Source organism: Hemitrygon akajei, chromosome 13, assembly GCF_048418815.1.
Source record: "Hemitrygon akajei chromosome 13, sHemAka1.3, whole genome shotgun sequence".
Classification (NCBI taxonomy): domain Eukaryota; kingdom Metazoa; phylum Chordata; class Chondrichthyes; order Myliobatiformes; family Dasyatidae; genus Hemitrygon; species Hemitrygon akajei.
In genome coordinates, this window is record NC_133136.1 from 11,075,432 (window position 1) to 11,092,810 (window position 17,379).

A 17,379-nucleotide genomic window follows, 5' to 3' on the forward strand; every position below is an offset into this window, starting at 1 on the left:
GAGACCGATAGTGGGAGGAACTGATGATCCCTTTTGTTGCAAGGACTAGGTATCATGCCATGGACTTGCCTGTTGCAGCGGTCCAGAAGGCGAGACATCAGAGATGGTGTTGCTGAATTGGGAGGTGGCTGTTCCCGTTGGTGCTGCACACCAGTGTTCACTCAGTGCAAGATAGGTTGGACTGCATGCATATAAGACCTTAAAATATAGGAGCAGAATTCTCCCCATATCCCTTTGTGCCCTGACCAGTCAAGAATCTCTCCACCTCTGCTTTAAATATACATAAAGGCTTGGCCTTCACAGCTGATTGTGATGAATAATTCCAGAGAAACACCACTCTTTGGCTAATCTCCATTCTAAAAGTAACCCCTCTATCTGGGGCTGTGTTCTCTGGTCTTAGACACTCCCACCAGAGGAAGCATCCTCTCCATCTCCACTCAATCAAGGCCTTTCACCATTCAGTTGGTTTCAGTGAGGTCACCCTTCATTCTTCCCCTCTAGTGAATACAGGCCCGGAGCCATCAAATGCTCTTCGTATGTCAAACTATTCAATCCTGGAATCATTTTCATGAACTTCCTTTGAACTATCTCCAGCTTCAGCATATCCTTTCTTAGATAAGTGCTCACAATTCTCCATGAGGCCTCACGAGTGCATTATAAAGTCGCAACATTAATTCCATGCTGTTATATTCTAGTTCTCTTGAAATGAATGTTAACGTTGCATTTGACTTCCTCACCACAAACTCAACATGCAAAGTAATCTTTGCACCTCAGTTTTTTTTGTATTTTTCTCTCCATTTAGAAAATAGTAGAGAAATTTAATTCATCCTACCACAAGTGCATGACCATACACTTCCTAACACTGTATTCCATTTGTCCTTTCTTTGCCCCTTCTTCTAATTTGTCTACGTCCTTCTGTAGCCTTTCTACTTCCTCAAAATGGCCTGCCCCTCCAACTATCTTCATATCATCTACAAATGTTGCAACAAAGCCATCAATTTCATTATCTGAGTCATTGACATCTAATATAAAAAGAATTGGTCCCAATACAGACACCTGTGGAATACCACTGGACACCGGCAGCCGACCAGAAAAGCCTCCCTTTATTCCCACTCTTTGCCTCCTGCCAATCAGCCACTGCTTTATTCATGCTAGAATCTTCCCCGTGGTACCATGGGTCCCTAGCTTGTTAAAGCAGCTTCTTGTGTGGCACTTTGTCAAAGTCCTTCTGAAAATCCAAATTCACATCATCTGATTCTCATTTGTTTATCCTGCTTGTTATTTCTTAAAATAATTCCAACAGATTTGTCAGGCAAGATATTCCCTTAAGGAAACCATGCTGACTACGGTCAATTTTATCATGTGCCTCCAAGTATGCTGGTTGACTCTGTGGTTAAGATGGCATATGGTGCATTGGCCTTCATCAATCGTGGGATTGAGTTTAGGAGCCAAGAGGTAATGTTGCAGCTATATAAGACCCTGGTCAGACATCACTTGGAGTACTGTGTTCAATTCTGGTTGCCTCACTACAGAAAGGATGTGGAAACAATAGAATGGGTGCAGAGGAGATTTACAAGGATGTTGCCTGGATTGGGGAACATGCCTAATGAGAATAGGTTGAGTGAACTCTGCCTTTTCTCCTTGGAGCGACAGAGTATAAGAGGTAACCTGATAGTGGTGTATAAGATAATGAGAGGCATCGATCGTGTGGATATTCAGAGGCTTTTTCCCAGGGCTGAAATGGCTAGCATGAGGGGGCACAATTTTAAGGTGCTGGGGAGTAGGCACAGAGGAGATATCAGAGATAAGTTTTTTATGCAGAGAGTGGTGAGTGCGTGGAATGGGCTGCTGGCGATGGTGGTGGAGGCGAACACTATGGGGTCTTTTAAGAGACTCCTAGATAGAGGGCTATGGGTAACCCTAGGCAATTTCTAAAGTAAGGGCATGTTCGGGACAGCTTTGTGGGCCGAAGGGCCTGTATTGTGCTGTAGGCTTTCTATGTTTCTATGCTACCCGATGCATCATCCTTGATAATCAACTCCAACATATTCCCAACCACTGAGGTCAGACTAACTGCCTATAGTTTCCTTTCTTCTGCCTCTCTCCCTTCTTGAAGAGTGGAGTGACATTTTGCAATTTTCCAGTCTTATAGGCTCATATCCAGTCAGATACATTCATCTGCAGACAGCTGAGAATGACTTGTTCATGTCAACAACACCCATGCACCATCAATCTACAGGACATGTCACTCAGGGCTTAGACTACAGATATATATTTTTTGTGTGACTGTATGTTTGCTGCTCTCTTAAATGTGCGATATGTGTCTTCTGCTCTGTATGATTGTTGGTACTGTGTTTTGTACCCTGACCCTGGAGGAATATTATTTTGTTTGGCTACATTCAAGGGTATTCATGTATGGTTGAATAATAATAAAACTTGAACTTGAAATTTACTATTTTAAAAAACTGATTGTGGATAGTGCATTGAATTGCTCTCAAAGTACAATAATTTAAAAATTACTATTGTTTTCTTTTTACATTCTTAATGATGAAGATACATAAGATGGTATGAAATATCTTGGAGTTATACAGTACGACAGCACAGAAATAGGCCCTTCAATCCATGTAGGCTGTGCCAAACTATATTATTCTGCCTAGTCCCAACAACCTGTACCTGGATCATAGCCCGCCCATCCATGCACCAAATTTCTTTCAAATGTTGAAATCGAACCTGCATCTAGTACTTCTCCTGGTAGCTTGTTCCCTGCTCTCACCATCACTTCTGAGTGAAGAAGTTCTCCCTCATGATCCCCTTAAACATTTCACCATTCACCCTTAACCCATGACCTCTAGTTCTGGTGGAAAAAAGCATGCTTGCATATACCATATCTGTATCCCTCATAATTTTGAATACCTCTAGCAAATGTCATCTCAATCTTATGTGGTATAATATCTTATATGGAATTGTTTTAATGCATCTTCCTTTTTTCCCTGCTTCCCAGAGGACCAATCCACTTTCACTCATTAGCCAGCACCTTGTTCAGCTAAGCTTCAGTGAGCTTATTGCTTTAAATATAGCCTGTGTAGTTTCCATTTAAATTGCATTTAGCTAATTGATGCTGTAAGTGTGCACCAGAACAGAAAATAGAGGCCATTCATTTCATTGAGACTCTTGTTCTTAATAAATCTTCATGCACACATGTTGAAAGTCAACATTTCACACTACATTAGACGCATTAGCTGCTGCAGGAGGTTGAGGGGAAATGGTAGTTTGAAGGGCGTCGTGGTCAACTGAGTATGCCACAAACTTGAGTTACTTAAGGGCTTTCAGTTCAATTTTCTGATGAACAGATGCGCATTGCCATGGGTGCTTTGGTTTAGTTGAGCAGACAAGCATAGTGTTTATTGCCAAGATAGCTAATGAATTGGAGGTGGGGGAGTGTCTTCTGTCTCAGATTAAACAATTATTTGGTAAACATTTGACTTAAGAAAAAGAAAACATTTCCAGACCTTAAGACATCAGAGCAGAATTAGTTTATCAAGTTAGTTCCACCATCCATCATAGCTGATTTATTCTTCCTCTCAACCCCATTCTGCTCTCTTCTCCCTGCAACTTTTTCCGATGAAATAGAATAATTCTGAGATTAACAGATAGAAAGTTGCACCTACATTATGTTCATAAAATCAATATGTCACCAAGCTTAATCGGCAGGGGAATAACCCAATGATCTTCACCTCAGATGGCTGAAGTGTTGTCACCTTTGGCAGCTTATTGTAACTGATTGTTTGGAAATGGGGGTACTTAATATTTGATGCTAAATATTCCTGTGAGGAATACATTTAAAATATGTCATCTCACACAATTTAAAAATCTGGCTTTTGCTAAAATTTTTTAGCTAAATTTTGTTGACGATAAAGCCTTTGAATGATGCAATATGATTAATGTGCAAGCTGTACACATCTTGTAGCAAGGATGTTTTGGCCCATGAACTGCAAATTACTACTTATTTGTGCAAGTCTTTGTGGATCTAACAGCTTAGTGGTTAAGGTTCAGGTCTAGTATCCAGAGGCTTGCACTATTGATCCTGGTGAATTTAAATAACTCTGGAATTAAAAAGACAGCATTGGAAATGTTGACAATGAAGCTACTGACTGCCATTATTTTAAAAACAAAATGTTCACCCAGGAAAGGAATTTGGCTAAGTTTATGCAGTCTGACCCACTGAACTGTGACTGGCTTTTAAAAATGGAGGAGTAGGCACTAAAAGCTGCTGTAATTAGTACCCACGTCTCATGACTAAACAATATTTTGTCATTAGTTTTGTGAAAAATCTTCCCTAATCTTCATGTAATTGCTGCATTTACGTTTTTACATATTTATGAAAATATTTTGAGAATGTAGAAGCTGATATATACAGTTAACATATAAAATTTTACTCATAATTTTTAATTTGAGACAAAATTAGTTTATTTTTAGGAAAACTTTACCTTTGGTTTAATCACATTATACATAGAAGATTACAGCACAGTACAGGTCCTTCAACCCACAATGATGTGCTAAACATTTAACTTACTCAAAAATCAACCTAACCCTTTTATTCCTATATAAGAGTTTCTTAAAGGTCCCTAATGTATCTGCCTCTATCACCATCCTTGGCAGGGTGTTCCACACACTACCTGTCTCTATGTAAAAAAAACTTAGCTTTGTTACCACCCTTCCCTATACTTTCCTCCAGTCACCGTAAAATGACGCACCCTTGAAATTAGTCATTTTTGCCCTGGGGAAAAGGTCTCTGCCCACCACTCGATCTATTCTCTTATCCTCTTGTACACCTCTATCAAGTACCTCTCATCCTTCGCTCCAAAGAGAAAAACCATACCTCTCTCAACCTGGCCTCATAAGACATGCTCTCTAACCCAAGAGGCATCAAGGTAAATCTTCTCTGCACCTTTTCTGAAGCTTCCATGTCCTTCCTTACATTATATTATGTGAAGTAAAAAGTACAGCAAGTGTATGATTAAAATAGAAGCTATTTCCGGGTGTATTAGCAGTGGTTCTGTTGATGTAACTGTAAAATCCGTTTATCCATGCTGTTGCCCTGTGCAACATAATATTTCTAGGTTATTTTATTGCCAGAGCCTGACTTATCGGATCACTGATTGCTGGTAGTAATGTTGAAGAATGGTATAAACCTTCCCTTTCTACAAAGAAATACCCTTCAGAATGTGTTGTACTTTCAAATGTAATATTTCCCATCTCATTCGACCCTGCTGAGACAGCAGAATTTCAGTTCTGACCGCTTGCTCATTCTTTGTCATTGGTTTCTCTTACCTTGAGTTATCAAAGCCCCAGCGGCTGCTTGTTCTCTTTACTGCAGACATTGGGGCAGGGGTGGCACGATAACATAGAGGTTGACGTAATGCTTTCTACTGCCACGAATTGATCGGAAAATCAGGATTCGATTCCTGCCATTGTCTGTAAGAAGTCTGTACGTTCTCCCCATGAGCATCTGAGTTTCCTACGGCTGCTCTGGTTTCCTCCCATATTCCAAAGGTGTACAGTTAGGGTTAGTAAATTGTGGACAACTGTGTTGGTGCAGGAAGCATGCCGACTTTTGTGGGCTTTCTCAGACTGTGTTGTTCATTGACTCAATGTATTTCGAATTACATGTGACAAATAAAGCAAATCTTCCTTTCATCTTTCTTTCTTTAACCTTCTTGGTTGGATCTTGGGCTCTAAACATGCAAAATTCTGCAAACAGCTTGAATAGCAAGAAATCTGAATTGAAACACAGTGCATGTAGAATTCAGGTCATTCAGCATCTGTGAATAAAGTCAAGTCACTTTTATTGTCATTTCGACAATAGTACATAGTAAAAATGAGACAACATTTTTCAGGACCATGGTGTTACATGACACAGTACAAAAACTAGACAGAACTACGTAAAAAACAACACAGGGAAAAGAAAACACGCACAACAACTACACTAGACTACAGATCTACCCAGGACTGCGTAAAGTGCACAAAACAGTGCAGGCATTACAATAAATAATTAACAGGACAATAGGGCAAGGTGTCAGTCCAGGCTCTGGGTATTGAGGAGTCTGATAGCTTGGGAGGAAGAAACTGTTACATAGTCTGGTCGTGAGAGCCTGAATGCTTCGGAGCCTTTTCCCAGACGGTAGGAGGGAGAAGAGATTGTATGAGCGGTGCATGGGGTCCTTCATAATGCTGTTTCCTTTGCGGATGCAGCATGTAGTGTAAATGTCCCTGATGGTGAGAAGAGAGACCCTGATGGTCTTCTCAGCTGACCTCACTATCCACTGCAGGGTATTGCGATCCGAGATGGTGCAATTTCCGAACCAGGCAGTGATGCAACTGCTCAAGATGCTCTCAATACAACCCCTGTAGAATGTGATGAGGATGGGGGGGTGGGAGATGGACTTTTCTCAGCCTTCGCAGAAAGTAGAGACACTGCTGGGCTTGCTTTGCTATGGAGCTGGTGTTGAGGGACCAGGTGAGATTCTCCGCCAGGTGAACACCAAGAAATTTGGTGCTCTTAACGATCTCTACTGAGGAGCTGTCGATGTTCAGCAGGGAGTGGTCGCTCCATGCCCTCCTGAAGTCAACAACCATCTCTTGTTTTGTTCACATTAAGTGACAGGTTGTTGGCTGTGCACCAGTCCGTTAGCTGCCGCAGCTCCTCTCTGTAAGCTGACTCGTTGTTCTTGCTGATGAAACCCACCACGGTCGTGTCATCGGCGAACTTGATGATGTGGTTCGAGCTGTGGGTTGCAGCACAGTCGTGTGTCAGCAGAGTGAACGGCAGTGGACTGAGCACACAGCCCTGGGGGGGCCCCCGTGCTGAGTGTGATGATGTTGGAGGTGCTGCTCCCGATCTGTCACATGGTGTTTGCATTTCTGTTTGATGACCATTTGTCAGATGCTACACAAGTGGTCAATATCCTGCTGATATTGAGCATATTGAAATTTATTTGACAGAAAGCTTAATTATACTGCTGTCATGCTGAATTATCAGACAAACCATGCGATAGTTCAATCATGAGCTAAGTACCTATTTGAGTAGTCATCAGCTGAGTCATTTGAAAAGAGAAATGTGGATTGAGCATCCTGAAGAGATGCTACGTTGATGAAGTAGAGCATAGTCTCCCATTACTGTGGATGTGCGTGCCATTGTATTTGCTTCTTTGAACGGGGGGGGGGGGGGGGGGGGGGTTGCAGCTAGTGTGTAATGGTGACCCAAAGGGACTGCTGAAGAAGAATTACCATGATTTAGTGTAACAATGTTAAGTGCATGCAGAATTACACTGAGAGGAAAAGTAACCAGAACTTTTAGACCATTAGATATAGGAGCAAAATTAGGCCATTCAGCCCATTGAGTCTGCTCCACTGTTACATTATGGCTGATTTATTATCCCTCTCAACCCCATTCTCCTGCCTTCTCCCTGTACCTATTGGCATCCAGATTACTCAGGAATCTATCAACTTCTGCTTTAAATATACCCTGTGACTTGGTCTCCACAGCCATTTGTGGCAATGAATTCCACAGATTCACTGCCCTCTGGCTAAAGAAATTCCTCCTCTTCTCTGTTCTAAATGGACGTCACACAGTCTGAGACTGTGCCCTCTAGTCCTAAACTCACCCACAATAGGAAACATCCCCTCAACATCCACATTATTTCGGTCTTTCTATATTCAATAGGTTTCAATGAGGTCCCCCCCCCCCCCCCGCCACACACTTCGCGTCTAGTCATTATAATGCCATTAGTTTCAAAGTAATTATGGAAAAGGATATTTCTGGTTCTTGGGTTGAGATTCTAAATTGGAGAAAAGCCAATTTTGATGGTAACAGAAGGGAAATGGCAAGTGTGGATTGGGACAGGCTGTTTTCTGGCAAAGGTGTACTTGGTAAGTGGGAGGCCTTCAAAAATAAAATTCTGAGAGTACAAAACTTGTATGTGCCTGTCGGAATTATAGGCAAGGATAACAGATTTAAGGAACCTTGGTTTTTAGGGATATTGAGTTAAGAAATAAAAGGAGGTGCATAGCAGGTATAGACAGGTAGGAACAAATGAGGTGCTCGAGGAGTAATAGAAATGCAAGAGAACACTTAAGAAAGAAATCAGGAGGGCTAAAAGAAGGCATGATGTTGCTTTGGTACACAAGGTGAAGGAGAATCCTAAGGACTTCTACAGATATGTTAAGTGCAAAAGGATAGCAAGGGACAAAATTGGTCCTCAGAAAGATCAGAATGGTAATCTATGCATAGAACTAAAAAAGATGGGGTAGGTATTAAATTGATTTTTGCATCTGTATCTGAATCAGGACACAGATACGGAGTCTATAGAAGTGAGATAAAGCAGCATGGAGTTCATGGATCTTGTACAGTTTACAGAGGAGGAGGTGTTTACTGTCTTTTGGTAAATTAGGATGGACAAATCCTGATGAGGTGTTCCCTCGGATCCTACGGGAGGCAACTGCAGAAATTGCAGGGGCCCTAGCAGAAATGGTTAAATCATCCTCAGTGACAGGTGAAGTACCAGAGGATTGGAGGTATTGTTCTGCTGCTTAACAGAGGTTCCAAGAATATATCAGGAAATTATAGGCTGTTGAGACTGACATCAGTCATGGGAAAGTTATTCTTGGTGACTGAATATACAAGTATTTGGACTGAAATGGACTAATTAGGGATAGTCACCATGCCTCTGTGCATAATAGGTTGTGTCTAACCAGTGTTATAGAGCTTTTTTGAGAAAGTTGCCAGGAATGCTGCTAAAGGCAGTAGAGTAGATGTTATCTATATCGGATGTTGGTCAGGAAGGTTTAATCGCTTGGCATTCAGGTTGAGTTAGTAAATTGGATTAGACGTTGCTTTGTGGGAGAAGCTAGAAAGTAGTTGTAGATGTTTGCTTCTCTGATTGGAGGTCTGTGACTAGTGGTGTGCCGCAGGGATGAGTGCTTGGTCCGTTGTTGTTTATCATCTATATCAACAATCTGGATGATGTGGTAAACAGGATCAACGGATTTGTGGATCACCAAGAGTGGGGGTGTAGTTGATAGCAAGGAAGACTATTGGGAACTTGTGGATAGTGATGGAAGAAATGATATTAGGTGGGGTGTACCAGATGTCCACGAGCCAGTCGTCATTAGGAGATCAACTTTAAATTCCTGGGCATTATATCAGGGGACCAGCACACATGTGACACTACAAAGAAGGCACAGCAGCACCTCTATTTTCTTAGAGATCTCCCTAGATTCAGCATGTCATCTAAAACTTTGACAGACTTTTATGGATGCAAGTCAGTCTCCTGACTTGGTTACATCACTGCCTGGTGTGGGAACACAAAAGCAGAAAAGCCTACCAACTGTGGTGGACACAGCCCAGTCTAACAGAGACAAAGCCGTCCCCAGCATTGAGCACAGCTACAAGGAGCACTGCCACTGGAAAGTTGAATCCATCATCAAGGACCCCCACCATCTGGACAATGCTCTCCTCTTGCTGTTGTCATCGGAAAGGAGGCCTTGGGTCCCACACCAACTGGTTCAGGTACAGCTATTACACCTCAACCATCCGACTCCTGAACCGTGGATAACTTCCCTCACCTCAACTCTGAAATGATACCCCAACTTATGGACTCACTTTCAAAGGACTCATGTTCTCTGTCTAATTTATTTACTTACTTATTTATATTTTATTTGCTCATGTTGTCTTCTGTTGCACATTGTCTGTCAGGCTTTGTTTGAATGTAGTTTTTCATTGAATGCATTGTATTTTTCTGTTCTAATGTGAATGCCTGCAAGTGAATTTCAAGCTAGTATATAGTGATGTAATTGTGCTTTGATAATAAATTTACTTTGAACTTTTGAGTTACTGTTATGTGTGCAGAGTTAAGATGTTCGGGCAAGCTTAGTCTGGTTATTTGGGAAAATGAATATGTGAAAGGGACACATGGTATTTTGCATTATAATACTTTTATTGGTCCATTGCATATTTTATTTGAATGCTAAACTCAGAATCAGGTTTATTATCACTGACATGCGATGTGAAATTTGTTAACTTAGCAGCAGCACTTCAATGCAATACATAATCTAGCAGAGAGAGAAAAAAAAAATTAAATAAAACATAATAATAAATAAACAAGTAAATAAATTACATATGTTGAGTAGATTATTAAAAATGTGCAAAAACAGAAATACTGTATATTAAAAAAAAAGTGAGGTAGTGTCCAAAGCTTCAAAGTCCATTTAGGATTCAGACGGCAGAGGGGAAGAAGCTGTTCCTGAATTGCTGAGCATGTGCCTTCAGGCTTCTGTATCAACTGGAACGAGTGGGAAAAATCAAACAAGTTCACATTTAAATGAGTTATTTGAATTTGTTTACTGTGGTCATCTTCCACAGTAGGCAAATACTCAGTATCTATTACCGTTCTTTGCTTGTTTGCATTTCCGCAATCTTTTGTCCGTGTTAATGGCAATTGAAAATTACTGCACTACAATTATTGCTTTTTTTGTCCGCAGGTGCATTAGACCGCTGTGTAATGGGAATAACTGCAATAGAAATCTTGAGTGCCTGTGATGAAGCTGTTCCAGCTGCTGTAGATACCTTGAGTCATCCGGCAGTCAACCTTAAACAAGCCATGACTCGACGGAGCCTCACAGCGTTGAAACATATGGCGCACCACAAATTGCAGACACTTGCCACCAACCTTTTGGCTTCTGAAGCTGCTGATAAGGTATTACAAAATCCTTCTGTCGTTTCCTCTGTGCCTTTAGTTTGGAGGATTATATTAGAAAATCTGGCTGTCACAATGCACAAAAATCCTGGAGGAAATGATTAAAGATTAGCTTTATATGTCAAATGTACATTGAATCATTGAAACATACAGTGAAATACATTGTTTCCGTCATATCAAATCAGCAAGGTTTGTACTGGGCAGCATGCAGGTGTCACCACACTGCCGATGGCTTGCTGCAATTCAGTGATCCTAATCTGTCCATTTTTGGAATATGGGAGGAAACCTGGTGCTGTCATGGGGACAATGTGCAGACTCCTTACATAAAACAGTGGGAATTAAACCCCAACCGATGTGTGCTGCCGCTATGAAGTGATGCGCTAACTGCAGCACTAATATGCTTCCCGCTCAGTGGGTCTGGATGTATTTATGGAGGGAAATGGGTAGTTAACATGCCTTATCACATGATAAGTTGGCTATTAAACTACATGACCACTTTATTAGGTACAGGAGTGGAACCTGTTGTGGTTTTCTGTTGCTATAGCCCACCCACTTCAAGGTTCAATGTATTGTTTGTTCAGAGATGATCTTCTGCACACCACTGTGGTAACGTGGTTATTTGAGTTACTGTCAGTTTCCTGTCAGCTTGAACCGGTCTGGGGCCATTCTTCTCTGACAGCTCTCATTAACAAGGCATTTTCGCCCACAGAACTGTCAGTCACTGATTTTTATTTTGTGTTTTGCACCATTCTCAGTAAATTCTAGAGACTGTTGTGCATGAAAATCCCATGAGATCTACAGTTTCTGAGATACTCAAACCACCCTGCCTGGCACCAACAATCAGTCAAAGTCACTTAGATTGCATTTGTTCCCCATGTTGATGATTGGTCTGAACTGCAATTGAACCTCTTGACCATGTCTGCATGATTTAATGCATTGAGTTGCCATGTGATTTGGCTGATTAGATATTTGTATTACCGGTAATAAGCAGGTGTACCTAATGAAGTGGCCACTAAGTGTGTTGTGGCAGAGAAGGAGTCTGTTCAATCTCTTGGATCCACACTAGCCCAGGACCAGTACATTTGTGAACATAAAAAGGTGTTTTGAAAAAATAAATGAACTAAAAATGTCTACATTACAGCAGAATGTAGAACAAATCAGAGAGAGAACCCAAGCTTGGGAAATAAGACTAGGTATTGTGGAAAGAAACTTGGAAGGTGCTTAGAAATGTTAGTATTTTAGGATTCTGGGAAAAATCTAGATAAACAAGCATAAGGATGTTGTAGGTTACAGGAAGAATGCAAGAGGATGGAGCTATGGGAAAATAAATCAGCCATGATCAAATTTCAAAGTTTCAAAGTGTGTTTATTATCTAAGTATGTATATATTGTACAACCTTGAGATTTGTCTCCTAACAGCAGCCATGAAACAAAGAAACCCAAAAGAATCCATTTTTTAAAAAAAGACCATCAAACACCCAATGTGCAGAGGGGGGAGAAAAAGCCAGATTATGCAAACAATAACTGCAAGCAAATAGCATTCTGAACGAATAATGTTCTGAGTAAACATGGTGGAGCAGTTATCTGAACCAGCCTGTCCCCCGCCTCGGACCCAGACACCCTGACCTTTTCAATCTGGCCCAGTGCCTAAATCAACATCCAAGCATCCAACATCCAAGCATCGGGTTCAATCACCTCTGGGGCCTGACCTCGCCATCTCGATTCAGCTTGTACCCAGTGTTTCCTCTAAGGTGTGCGTGCACACATCTTTTGCTGCTAGCACACAAAGGAATTTAAATTGCTGGCTTGTTTATACTGTTTTTATTGCAGAAATTATTGATGTGCCATGTTGTTGTCACTGGCCAAAAATATTGCACAGCACAAGATTTTTGGGCGCACTGGTCATTAGAAATGACCAGTGCCTGACCTTTCTGGTTCGGCACTGCGCTTAAATCTCCATCTAAATGTAGGGTTCACTTGCCCTGAATGACTCTGGGGCCTGGACCTCGCCACTTCAATTCGGCCTGTACCAACCTTTTCGATTTGGCCTGGTGCTTAAAATGATCGAACCTTTGTCATCCTCGCTCTTGGCAATGGGCCTGCACCTCGCCTCACTTCGGAATTGCCTTCAAGTCCAAAGGGAAGTTATGGACTATTACTTGCAATGATCATTTGCTGGAAAAAGGCTGTTGTTTTCCTTGTTTTGTTAGCCAGAAGTCACTGAGCAGTTTAATTCTATTTAAAGGCAACTAAAAGTAAATACTTAACATTCAATTAAAAAATTCAACCGACTGTGGATTCGACATTTAAAAAAGCTCAATTTCATTCTGGAAAACTGGCACAACTCAAATAATTCAACAAATATTTCATGCCTTTGATTTTCCAAGATGATTCTCTTTAAAATGCTGAAAATCCAAATCATTGTCTAGTAACCCGTAAGCTTCCTGTAAACTATTTTTATTAAGTTATGCTTTAAAAGCCTTGTTTATAATACATTCCAGACACAGGAATCCCCTTTCAACCACAAGTTATCTATCTTTATTTTGGAGATTGCTTTCAATACTAGTTTCAACTTTTGTAAAGGAATACTGAAGAATCCTCGATAGTGTTTACGTCTCTTGTTTCAGAAAAGTGATAAATTCTTCATTGTCATAATTGTCACCACCCAGGTAATAAAAACCATTGAAGCTGCACTATACCCCACAGATGATAAATTCTCATGTGTAGAAACCTGAGTCGTGCTTGCCATTTCTAATGCTATTAACTCTAATTGTGTAGTAAAACAGCACTATTAAAAATTCACATAGAAAATAAAAGTGGGACTTATAATGGTAGCACTATGTATAATGCACATGTTAAAGGAGCACTATCATATACAAGTAGATAAATGTGGTTACGCAGATCAGATTTTTTATTGCCATATACACTGGGGTGCAATGAAATCTTTTGCTTGCAACACTTCAAATCTTCAATTGCCTTTTAAATATTCATATACAATTCATATTTAACATCGAAGAACAGAGCTCACTTTGCTAATTGTACAAATTGTACAAATTTGAGCCCTATTCTCAAAAACCATATTATTACAATAAAACTGAGAATGTAATATTAGAAAAAATGTACTGTATAGGCATCTCACATGGTTAAGCATTACACAAGATCAACGTAATACACACAAAATGCTGCAGGAACTCAACAGGCCAGTCAGCAGCTATAGAAAAGAGTAAAGAGTCGATGTTTTGGGCCGAGATCCTTCATCAGGACTGAAGAAAAGAGTAAGAAGGTGGGGGGAGGTGAGGAAGAGGTACAAGGTTAGGTGAAACCAGGAGAGAGGAAGAGTGAAGTAAGGAGCTGGGAGGTTAATTGGTGAAAGAGATACAGGGCTGAGGAAGGGGAATCTGATAGGAGAGGACAGAAGGCCATAGAAGAAGGGGAAGTGGGAGGAGAACCAGAGGGAGTTGATGGGTAGGAAAGGAGACAAGGTGAAAAGGGAAATGGGAATGAGGAATGGTGAAGGAGCCCCTAGGGGTGGGGGGGTCAATTACTGGAAGCTCAAGAAATGAATGTTCATGCCATTGGGTTGGCGACTACCCATAGGGAATATAAAGTGTTGTTCCTCCAACTGAGTGTGGCCTCATCGTTGCAGTAGAGAAGGCCATGGACTGACTTCAGAATAGGAAGTAGAATTGAAATGCGTGGCTGCTGGGTGATCCTGCTTTTTCTGGCAGATGGAACGTAAATGCTTGGCGAACCAATCTCTCAATCTCCCTTGCGTCTCGCCGATGTACAGGAGGCCTCACTGGATACTGTAGACTAACCTGGCTGACTCTCACAGGTGAAGTGTTCTCTCACCTGGAAGGACTGTTTGGGACCCTGAATGTTAGTTAGAGAGGAGGTGTAGAGGCAGGTGAGGCAGTTGTACTGCTTGCAAGGATAAGTGTCAGGAGGGAGATTGGTGGGGAGGGATGAATGGACAAAGGAGTCACTTAGGAAGCAATCTCTGCGGAAAGCACTAAGAAATGCAGTGGGAATGGAGAGAAGGGGATAGCATTTTTACAAGTAACAGGGTGGGAGCATCAATGTTTTTCTTTTTTAATAATCTGAATTTAATACTCTGGATATACTAGCATATTCTCTGTAGATCTTAATGTCTTCTCCCTAAATATTAATTATGTTGAAATATATGCAGACATTCAGTTAGGGTAGTAATTTAAAAAATTTTAAATGAGCAGTAAGTAATGAGTTTTAAGTGGGTAATATAATACCTTTGAGTGTGTGGGCGGCATGGTGGCATAGTGGTTAGCAGAACTCTTTTCAGTGCAAGCCTGGGTTTCATCTGGATGCTCTTGGTTTCTATCCACAACCCAAAGACATACCGGTTGATAGATTAATTTGTCATTGTAAATCTTTGTGTGATTAGGCTAGGATTAAATTGGGGGATTGCTGAGTGGTGAGGCTTAAAGAGCTGAAAGGGCCTATTTTGAGCTGTATCTAAACAAAATAAATACATTAATGAATGAAGAAAGATAAAATGTGTTACATGCCTATTATAGGTCAGGAAGATTATACTGACTTTATAGAGCAGAACAGTGCAGCCGTGGAGCAGGCTGTTCGGCCCACAGTAACTGTGCTGTACATGATGAATGAAACAGATTCACATCTGCTTGTGGATGATCAATATCCCTCCATTCCCTGCATAATCATTACAGCTTCTTAAACACCATGATTGTGTCTGCTTCTACCACTTCGCCCAGCAGCCTGCTGCAGGCATCTACCGCATTCTGTGTGAGGGGAAAAAAAATTGCTCCATACATCTCCTTTAAACTTTCCTCCTCTTGGCTTAAATGCATTTGATTTTATTTCATGTGTGGATTGCCTATAATTAATACAGTTGGAAAAAAAAAAGCAAATTTGAATTAACTTAACAGTGAAACAAAAAAGGACATGATCCTGTTTGTCTGTTCAGATATGCTAAACTGTGCTCTTTGTGGGAGTCGTGTGAATAAGGAAGAACACTGGCTACTTTCTTCTACATCCTCCTTACCCTTGTGATTCTGTATATTAAACACCAAAACCAATTGTAATGACCCCACAAATACATTTTAGCTGAAGCTAGCTGACAGCAGGTTGTCAGTCAAATCTAAAGTTTCGGCAATCTGTATGAGCTAAACTGATCATTTCTAGGCTGTAGTTTGATGTTTTCTATTCTGTGTTTCTCGCTTGTTTTGCAGTTTGCGTGATTTGTTCTTTTTCTTGTGCTTTGGGGGGGGGTTGGTGTTTTCCTTTGGATTTCATTGTAATCTTTGTTTTGTGGCTATCTGTGGAGAAGATGAATTTCAGGGTTGTATACTGCCTGCATACATTAATAATAAATGTACTTTGAATTTTTGAATAATAACATTTCATTTGATGCTTTGGGAGTGCTCCAATAGCTACATGAATTTCTCTAATAAGACTGGTTTAGTTGTCTCTCTTCTGTTTTGAAACCTATTAACCGTGAAGAAAATAACTCTTGAACATGGACAGACAAGCCTTTCTTTCCTTATAATACTTGTCCTGCACTCATTTGAATTTTATCTTAAAATTCTGAGTTTACTACAGAAATTGGATATGCAGCAACCTCCTATGCAGCTGGAGATCTTATTCAGTATGTCTTGCAGTATGTTCAGTATGTGTGTGTTGCTCAGTATGCTGAGGCCTTTTAAGGCATTAGTCAGACAAATTAGGAGTATTTTAAGCAGTTTTGGGTCCCTTATCTGAGAAAGGATATGCTGGCATTGGAGAGGATCCAGAGGATGTTCACGAGAGTGATCTTGGGAGAGAAAAGATTAACGTATGAGGAGCATTTGATGACTCTGGGCCTGTATTCTCTGGACTTTAGAAGAATGAGGGTGGATCTTATTGAAACATATCAAATATTTAAAGGCTTGGATAGAGTGGATGTGGAGAGGATGTTTCCAATGGTGTGGGAACCTGGGACCAGAGGGCACACTGTCAGAATATAAGGAACATCCCTTTAGAATAAAGATGAGGAATTTCTTTAGCTAGAGGGTGTTGAATTTGTGGAATTCATTGCCACAGACGGCCGTGGAGGCCAAGTCATTGGGTACATTTAAAGCAGATGTTGATAGATTCTTGAATAATAAGGTTACAGGGAGAAGGCAGGAGAATAGAATTGAGAGGGAAAGTAAATCAACTCCAAGATTGAATGGCAAGCAGACTCGATGGGCTGAATGGCTTACTTCTGCTCCTATGTCTTCCTAATGTATTTTCCATGTATTGTAATTCTTCTGAAGCAAAATACTCTGGATGATCAGGACTGTGAATAATACCCTAGAATTTTCTTGAAATTTGTACTAAAGCATTTGTGGAGTGTGATATAAATCTGACTTTCAGCGTAAAGGATTAATAAAGTTTGTGTACATTTGCACATTTGTACAAAATGCACATTTTTTTTTTGCACTCTGCCTGATTTTCTTTGAGCTTCATAAAGATACCTACTGTAGCCTCATGCAAAAAATGCGGGATACAGTATAGATTTCCTGAATCCATGCCAGTACTGTGTGGTGTGCAATTTCATGCCTGAAATTTTGCTCCTTTTGGGCTGAAAATTCTTGTCTTTACGA

General features: G+C 40.7%; 1 protein-coding gene across 5 annotated transcripts in view; it reads left to right on the plus strand.

Annotated features, from left to right (window-relative positions):
- The window catches only part of wdr7 (WD repeat domain 7), a 573,837-nt gene that overhangs the window by 132,914 nt on the left and 423,544 nt on the right, over positions 1–17,379 (plus strand). For all 5 annotated transcript variants that reach the window (XM_073064130.1, XM_073064129.1, XM_073064131.1 and 2 more), the window contains one exon: positions 10,540–10,754. In XM_073064130.1, the coding sequence (XP_072920231.1) occupies positions 10,540–10,754 (215 nt within the window). The remainder of the gene's footprint in view (positions 1–10,539; positions 10,755–17,379) is intronic.